Source organism: Macrobrachium nipponense, chromosome 6 (genome assembly GCF_015104395.2).
Source record: "Macrobrachium nipponense isolate FS-2020 chromosome 6, ASM1510439v2, whole genome shotgun sequence".
In the NCBI taxonomy this organism is placed as follows: Eukaryota; Metazoa; Arthropoda; class Malacostraca; order Decapoda; family Palaemonidae; genus Macrobrachium; species Macrobrachium nipponense.
Window position 1 is genome coordinate 103,047,046 of NC_061108.1, and position 9,265 is coordinate 103,056,310.

A 9,265-nucleotide genomic window follows, 5' to 3' on the forward strand; every position below is an offset into this window, starting at 1 on the left:
CCTATAGGCTCATAAAGTCATCAGTATGGGGAGAAAATTTATTCCCGAAAGACGAAGTCGACAAAGTCTTTCATGAGGCATCCAGAGCCGACCAGAGTCTTCGGGTCCGTTGAGGACTTCCGTTTGAGGGCCCCGGACATCAAACCAGACCCAAGAAGAGGCCAAGGAGATTTAATCCCTACCAGGCGGTCGTGCAAGCGGTTCCAGTATCCCAGGTTGGCAAACCTTCAACATCTAAGGCTCAACTGCAGCAACAGTTTGTCTTAGTACAAACTCCGCTGGCTCAACAGCCTTCAACTTCCACAGCCATTATGACCTCCCCAGCCTTCAACCCCGCCTATGAAGCACGGGATCTATTTCGCAGCTACAATAGGCATGCTGGAAGTAGCAGGGCCAGAGGTGGCTCCCGGCTACGAGGCGGACCAAGGGGTAGAGGCTTCCATGGAGGTAGAGGTAGCAGACCTGCAGCCAACCAGTGAGAGCCCGCAGGTGGGAGGGAGATTATATCTCTTCCGGGACCATTGGACCTTCAGTCCATGGGATCACAGTATAGTCTCAAAAGGTCTGGGGTGGAAATGGGAGAAAGGGCCCCCTCCGCCAATCAGTTTTTATCAGAAGTTTCAAGGATGTCTGTTCAGTGTGCCAAAGAAAGACTGATAAAAGAAGAGTGATTCTGGACTTGTCCCGTCTCAACTCATACATTCATTGCGACAGGTTTCGCATGCTGGCTGTCTCGCAAGTGCGGACCTTACTTCCCCGTGGGGCCGTCACCAGCTCTATAGATCTTACAGACGCCTACTATCATGTTCCAATAGCAAGGAACTTCTCTCCGTACCTAGGCTTCAAGCTAGGAAAGCAGGCTTACTCATCCAGTCATGCCGTTCGGGCTCAACATTGCGCCCAGGATATTCTCCAAACTAGGAGAGACGATAGTTCAAGAACTAAGAACGCAAGGGGTAATGTTAGTAGCCTATCTAGACGACTGGCTCATTTGGGCAGCCAGCGTCGACGAGTGCCGCAAATCAACAGCCAAAGTGATAAAATTCTTGGAATTTCTGGGTTTCCAGATAAACAAGGAAAAATCTCGGCTCATTCCGGTTTCCCGCTTCCAATGGCTGGGAATCCAATGGGACCTAAACAAGCACAAACTATCTCTATCATCCAAGAAGATCAAGGAGATAGCGAAGGCTACGAAACAGTTCAAGAACAAAAAGGCTTCTCGATGTACCCAAGAGAGAATCCTAGGTTCACTACAGTTTGGGTCAATGACAGACGTCATATTGAAAGCCAGATTGAAGGATATCAATCAAGTTTGGAGGAAGAGAGCCAACATCAATCTCAGGGACAAGATCTCGGTAATTCCGCCCATTTTAACAAAAAGGCTCCGTCCATGGACAGAACGCTGCAACCTGGCCAAGTCAGTACCATTACAATTCCCTCCGCCGTTTCTAACTATCCACACAGATGCATCTCTGAGCGGCTGGGGAGGCTATTCGTAACACAAGAAAGTCCAAGGAACGTGGTCAGATGTTCTGCCAGTTCCACATCAATGTTCTAGAAGCGATGGCCATTTTCCTGACCCTGAAACGACTGACTCTGGCCAGGAACAGTCATATAAGGATAGTCTCAGACAGTTCAGTAGTAGTCCACTGCATAAACAGGGGAGGCTCCAGGTCAAGCAAACTAAATCACGTCATGATTGCGATATTTTCGTTATCAATGAAAAATCATTGGCACCTGTCAGCAACTCACCTGGCAGGAGTGAAAAATGTTATCGCAGATGCACTTTCCAGGACAACTCCCTGGACAAAAAGTCGTTCCAGTGGAATTGCAATCAAACCCCGGACCTTCAAGTAGACCTATTCGCCACGGAATCCAATCACAAACTACCTTGTTACGTGGCACCCAACCTGGACCCTCTAGCTTACGCCACAGATGCAATGTCCATAAATTGGAACATTTGGCAGAGGATTTACCTGTTTCCACCAGTAAATCATCTGATGAAGGTCCTGCACAAGCTAAGATCTTTCACGGGACAGGTAGCATTGGTGGCTCCCAACTGGCCAAAGAGCAACCGGTTTCCACTTCTAGAACTGAATCTCCGGCCCTAACAGATCCCCCGTCCAGAACTGACACAGGTAGTACAAACTCAGACTGTGTCAGCTTCCTCAAAAACTCTGAGTGCCCTAACTTTATGGACTTCATGAAGTGTGCTGCCCAAAAGGAAGCTAGTATTGATCCACTGAACATCTTATTCATAGAATCAAATAAAAGCGAATCAACGCTCAGGCAGTATAATTCAGCAGTGAAAAAGTTAGCTAATTTTCTAAAAGATTCAGATGCTCCAAATATGACTACAGATCTGGCAATTTCGTTCTTTAGAACTATTTGAGAAAGGCCTAGCCGCTAGTACCATTACTACAGTCAAATTGGCCTTAAGGAAGATTTTTCAGCTTGGTTTTAACATTAACTTGTCAGATTCATACTTCTCTTTGATTCCAAGAGCATGTGCACGACTGAGACCAATAGATGCCCTCAAACGGTCTCCTGGTTTTTGAATGATGTACTTAAATTAGCCTCAGACACTGAACTTTCGGCTCTCTAGAAATCCAGATCATGTTGAATTCCTCCCGTCGGGTGAAGTATTACTATCCCCAGATCGGAAGTTCTTGGCTAAGAATGAAGACCCACAAAACAGATGGGCTCCATAGAAGATTATTCCTCTGACAGGACGCATCATTGTGTCCTGTAGTTACTCTTAAATCCTATCTAGCCAGAACTTCCAAAAAAAACTTCAGGCCCCCTTTTCATTAGGGAGAAAGGTGGTACGATCTCTCTTAAAGGTATTAGACAACAAATACTCTACTACATTAAACAGGCCAACCCAGATTCAGTCCCACTCGTCCATGATATCCGGGCAGTAGCTACCTCCATTAACTATTTTCACAATATGAATTTTGAAGACCTGAAGAAATATACGGGTTGGAAATCTCCAGTAGTATTTAAACGCCACTATCTAAAGAACTTAGAGGCCCTTAAATTCCCAACAGTGGCTGCAGGGAGCATAGTCTCCCCTGAATGACCGAGTCTTATCAACTCCTTTCCTTAGCCCCTTTCTGTTACTCCCTTTCCCTTAAATACTCTCCTTCCTACCTGCCTCACTTGTATTCCCTGCCAACCCTCTCTCTTCCAGGCCGGGCTGGTTGGTTGCCATCCCGTCTCTGGAACTTGTACTTAGCATTGAGACCATATTGGTATCAACTAACATGTCTGTACATAATCTATTGTATATTGCTTCAGATACCATTCTGTTATATTATTTTTATTACTAATCTTAAGCTCTAGTTTAAGTCCTAATTAGAATTAGTAAGTAAGTTGTCCGCCCTATTACAGCGCATTAAATTTATTCTTATGAGAAACTTGGGTTTCATTATCCCTTTTATATACTAGTTTGGTATCTGTTAAGCTGGGATGGCAATTCTCTGATACTTTTTCACCAGCAGACACAGGTCAAACCCAGAAAAGGGATTTTGACAAAGGAAAAGTCTATTTCTGGGGGAAGACCTGTGTTGCCCAGTGAACCCATCCCTTCTCCTAGTCCCACCCTTAGCCAGTCCAAGCTTGGGTGTCTATTCCAGGAATGAAGATGGCGGCCGTGTAGTAGTAGTAGCGAGTGCGAGCGGAAGGTAAGAGGAGTAACCGTTGTAACAGCACTCACCGTGGGAGGGATTTTGAAAGGAATCCTCTAATTGGCAAGAAGACCTGTTGGTAGTGGCTTCCACTCGCCCTAGTGCTATACCAATGCCCTTGGGGTGATCGAGCTGAAGGTAGTAACTTCAGCATACCATGCTAGCTTTTCTCTGGTGTATTTAGGATCTATTTATGCTTAAAAGAGTGAGCTACAGGAACTTTTCACCGGGCGACACTGGTCTTCCCCCAGAAATAGATTTTTCCTTTGTCAAAATCCCTTTTCTGTTGATAGAAGTTCACTCTTGACGGTTCAGAAGTCATGTATAGCCATTGCTCCTGTTGCTGAAAAACCACTGGTAATGTGCAACGTAAAAACACCATACATACAAACAAATAAACAAACAGCCAAATCAGCTGTCACTGTAGACAGATCAAATACTAAAAGACAAAGGTTTATGTACCAATGAAAAATGCAGGTCACCGTGACTTTGTTACTTTTGTTTCATGTACATCAGTGCTGTAATCATTTGAGAAACAAAGACTTATCAGTTTGATATGACAAAAATTAGACCTAACAATTGTGAAACTAACAATGTTTAAAAATATTTTGTATACTGTTTGAGAATGTTATGGTTATGTTGCTTTTGGAGTTTTACTAAAGAATTTGGCCCCAGTTTTAAAATTTAAGTTAGGTATGTCAGTAGAAAGTGAAAGTTATTGACTGGGCCTTGAAGGTTTGCCAATAGAAAGTGAAGCTGAATTGACCAGGACATTATATGTATGTTATTTTCAGTGACAGTACTTTTATATGATAGGGGTTTTATCATATTTTAATGTGTGCTGTATGTTTAGTGAGTTGCTTAGTAATCTTTTGAGTTGCTTAGCAATGGTCAAGCTTTTGTGCATAAGCTCACTGTTGAGCTGTTAGCTTGGTTGGTTTTGAGCCACTATAGTACTCTTTCTTTTAGAATGTTTGCTTTAACGGGCACTGTTTAGATTTAGTATTAAAATTAAGTTCTACTCCGTAGCTGCCAGGAAAATGGCTGAAAAAGGGTAAGTAATGTCAAGTCTGTAAAAAAGTCTCACCCTCCTCAATTCTCTTGTTTTGACACGCTTTTCATAACCTTGCCTCTCTTCTAACTATACCTATACACTTAGTTTTCCAGTTACCATCTTTGGTGTTCAGTATCCTTAGAAAATTATTCAGAAATCCTTCAGAAAAGTGGACTAATGTAGAGGGAGAAAGAAATGGCCATAAGTAACTGTACTTACTTGTAGAGGTATTTAAGTAGGAACATATATGACATTCATCTTTGAAAAAATTCTTATAAGAGTAGTAAAAAGCACTGGAGATAAACAAAATAAAAAGCTTAAAATAATTGGCACTCCCGAGAGGATGAATGACCAGCTGCACAATCATTCCTATGAGACTTAATTTGAAAGTTGATATGCAGGCTTGGGTTATTTTTTTATTTTTTTTTTTAAATAAGAAATTCAAAAGGTTATAATGATGTTGAAGGCAGATGTGGGAAAAATTATTGTTGATCATTTTGTTGTGTAAAGACCATTCTTTAAAAGTACTGAACGTACATACAATTTAGGTCAAGAAAAAAGAAAGCTAAAAGGAAAAATAATTACATAAAATTTCATAGATTTTAACTACGTACTTGTAAATTTAAAATTGCCTGGGGGAAAAAAATAAATTTGTTCAGGTGAACAAAAAACTTGAATATTACGTATACATATTAGTGTGTACTTAAAGGCAGAATTATAGTACTGTACCTGTCTTTTTTGTAGGGAAACTATGAATGGTGTTCCACATTGTCTGTGTGTTTGTCTAGCAGAGACTAGTTCTGAGACCTTGAAAAAGAGAGAGAATGAATTACAATGCTCCTATCAGTCATTCCTTAGCCCTTAATTGCAAAGTTATAGAAAGATGCAACAGTTTTCTCTTTTGAGAAAAAAGGGTATTGACTTGAGAATTGTGAAAAAAAACTTTATTTTATGCTTAGGGAGCTTTCATAGAGCACTATTATATGTTAAGAAATAAGAAACTTGGAAGATTTGTATAACATTGCAAATATAAAATATATTGTACTCTATATATAAGCTCTTTAAGGGTAGGCTAATTGTGTAGCATAGAATTTTTCAACAATGCCTTCTAGTTTTTCCCGAGTCTTTACTTTGTTTTGACAATCCCCCATTATGACAAATGATGTCTTCATTATGTACCTATTTTCACTACAGAAGTTTGTGGAATATTTGCTTGTTAATTAAGAGAGGAGGATTGAAACATACATCACAAAACAAAAAAATCACAAAAAAAGAAAAGATAGCAAGTTATTGTAGTTGAGTTTTTATATTGTTTGCTGGTGTTCACCTTTTATCCCATGTTTGGTTAGGTTGTGCTTGTGGTATGGTTTTGAATTAACATAGTCCTACACGAGCAGAAGTTGACAGAGTAGTAGTTGGTCTTGAGTAGACAATTGGAATAGTATATTCATTTGTGAAAGTGTAAGTAAAAAGAATTGTTTGAACAAAATTTCTCAAAGCAACTAAGCAGTTTTTTTTCTGTGTATTCTCAATGTTAGTAACTATTATATGTAAGCGATTTCCTGGAAGTTTAGCCACAAATATAACTTAACTGGTTATTTACAGAGCCGCCGCCACCAGTAGCAGCCCTCTTGATAACTTCGTGAATCGCTTCAAGATAGACAAAATGAGTGGTCGTATGATGAAGTACCCTTACACCCTTAGTGCCAAGATTGCACAGTTCCCATTTAATTACTATATCAAGAATCAGTGGGTTTTCAGGTACTATGCCATCGGCTTGATTGTCTGTGCTCCTGTCTTCAGCTGGATCCAGAAGCAGAGTATGTATTGTTTCCTTTAAAAAAAGTATTAAGTGTTGAGATTTGTGTATGTGAAATGATGTGGGCTTTTATCATTGGAAATTTTCAAAGGTCACATCTCCATGGTGGAAAGACTTTTTTTTTTTTTTTTTTTTTTTTTTTTTTTTTTTTTTTTTTTTTTTTTTTTTTTTTAATATAAAATGCACTTTCTGTGATAAAACTATTAAAAAAAAGATATAATTATTTTTAGTGGGTTTTTCTTGAGTTTGAACTAACAAAATAGGAGGTTTTATTCATTTGTATAGGGGTTCCAACTATTCACGGCAGGGTCTGGTACACATCCCCCGCGAATATGGGGACCACTGTACATAGTATTATTCATACAGTATTCAGTTGTAGGTGTGCTGAGGAGTGGCAAACTCACCATTCGTAAATACGAAGAGTTATCGGCATTAGTTTCACTAGCAAACATATGTATGTATACAGAAATTATGTATGATAAATTCGTAAAGTAATCAAGTCTACGGGCATAAGTAGCCCTGTTTCACAGGCAGACCCAGCTCCGTTTCAGGGAATCCCTTCTCACCCCCACCCCCTTTAGAGTGGAGGGGGGGGGGGGTAAGATGAAACCCCATAGTAAACCATCTTAGGGGTCCCCATTATAACCCTGCCAAATTTCATGCCCGTCCGACTAGCTGTTTGGCCGTGATTGAATGCCAGACGGATGGACAGACGTAACGCCCATTATAGTAAAATTGTAATTTTTCTATGCCTCATTCATTTGGATGATCACAATCTCACAATGACTAAATTTAGTATACTGCAGTATGTTTTGATGGAATAGTGTTATTTGTTCATGTTGTATTCAAGTTTATGTATTATGTTAATTTGGTTTTAAACTACACTTTAGTGAGAGTTCGCCTGAGGAAGGGATTTTTTTTTTTTTTTTTTTTTTTTTTTTTCTCTCTCTCTCTCTCTCTCTCTCTCTCTCTCTCTCTCTCTCTCTCTCTCTCTCTCTCTCTCTCTCTCTCTCTTTATTTTCAAGTATGTTGACAGAGTGGTGGTTTGGGTTCCAATTTTAAAGCAAAGTTTAGGCATCATTAAAAAAAAGAGAAAGCACTATCCACTCAAAACTTGTTAATGGGTATGCTTTAGCATTACAGCATTATGTACTTAATAACTTCACCTTGGGAGCTGTTTTCTACATTCCCTCTAACACTTGTACTCCGTCTTGCATGTGGAAATTAATCATAACTCAACCTAGGTCTTCATGTCTTTCCTAACCATGGGTTGGTTTTTGCTTACCCTTGAACTTGTTCTTAACGATGCATACACCTGAATATCATTCCCTTTTGTGTAGCATTTTCAAGATACTCTTAAATTTTTGCAATAATAGAACCTCTGTTTAGCATTCTAGAGGGAAGGATGTTAAAGTGATTCAGGATAAAATGTTGGGTGTTACATCTTATTGAGGTTGAGCTCTCACTTTGAAGGAGCAAGATAAAATTCTTGGTAACTTCTTAGCCTCCTGCCCTTTCCTTTTAAAGGTTGTTTTAATTGGGTTAAACCAACTGAGATGCTTAATTAAGGATCTGTATTTTCTCATCCTTTTTCTTGACTTGTTTCTTTTAGCAACAAGTACTATTAAGCTCTAGGTCAGATATCCTTCAATTGATGAACAGGCTTGTATGTTAATAAACAGCAGACTGCTTGTAGTGTTTCATCATTTCTGTTAACAAATTTCTTTCTTTTTTTTTCAGCCAATTCTCCTGCCAACGTGGAGTTGTGGAAAAAGAAGCGTGCAGCAGAACATTAATTTTTTAGTGATTACAGAATTCATGAAAACTTCTTTATGTATTTTGTCAGAATTTGTTAGGTGTAAGAAAGAGAATACACTGTAAATATGTATTTATTTGTTTAATTCATTCATTGTTGCTAGTTTATTATTTTCATAAGTTAGTCCAGTGAGACCATAGTTAGATTTCTAAACTAACTTGTAGCTCCCTTGGATTTGTTCTAAATTGAGTGGTGTAAATTAGAGCTAAGTTAAAAGTTGAGCAATTAAGTAGGATGAAACTAAAGGAGGCAGTGAAAGGCAAAGGCAGAAAGCAGTGCAGCTTGTGCTGAAGGTATGCTGCAAAGAATCTTTAATACCATGTTCAGTACGTAGTACGTATAATATCCAGGCATAGTGAATATGAAATTTTGGTTCTGGAGTTCCAGAAGTATAACTTTTACTCTGTATTAGATTTCTAATACTGTACTATGGATGGCCTAGTCAAGAAAAAACTAAGAAACTTTTTGTACCCTTCTTCTTCTAACTGAATTTTTCAGTTTTTCCATTCACACTATACTTGCATTTTATGAAAAAATAGGTAACGGTAAGTGCATTGTGGTTGAGGGATACTACTTGATAACGTTTCCATGAGTGCAAGATGTTGAGCAAAGGTTTTTATTGTATTTATCTTGATTTTCAGTAAAGTGAATATGTACTACTGATTATGCATAGCTGTGTAAGTGCAGTGTTACCCCAGTATATACTGATATTTTCAAATGTCTATTAGTCATTTTGGTTAATAATTCAGTTATCAAGCTCTGGGAGACCAGTGATGAAGTCACTGTGTAGAAATCTCTTAAAAAGAAAACACAGAGAATCATGATCTTCATAGAAATGGGGAAGATGAGGAAAGCCGGGAGGCAGGGTCAGGTAAAGTGGAAGATTT

General features: G+C 39.1%; 1 protein-coding gene across 1 annotated transcript in view; it reads left to right on the forward strand.

The window, feature by feature from the left end:
- LOC135216766 (uncharacterized) overlaps positions 1–8,450 on the forward strand; it is a 29,608-nt gene extending 21,158 nt beyond the window's left edge. The window contains exons 2-4 of the mRNA XM_064252243.1: positions 4,719–4,743; positions 6,349–6,563; positions 8,303–8,450. Coding sequence (XP_064108313.1) covers positions 4,730–4,743; positions 6,349–6,563; positions 8,303–8,358 — 285 coding nt within the window. The 5' untranslated portion in view covers positions 4,719–4,729 and the 3' untranslated portion in view covers positions 8,359–8,450. The remainder of the gene's footprint in view (positions 1–4,718; positions 4,744–6,348; positions 6,564–8,302) is intronic.
- Positions 8,451–9,265: the final 815 nt, after the last annotated feature.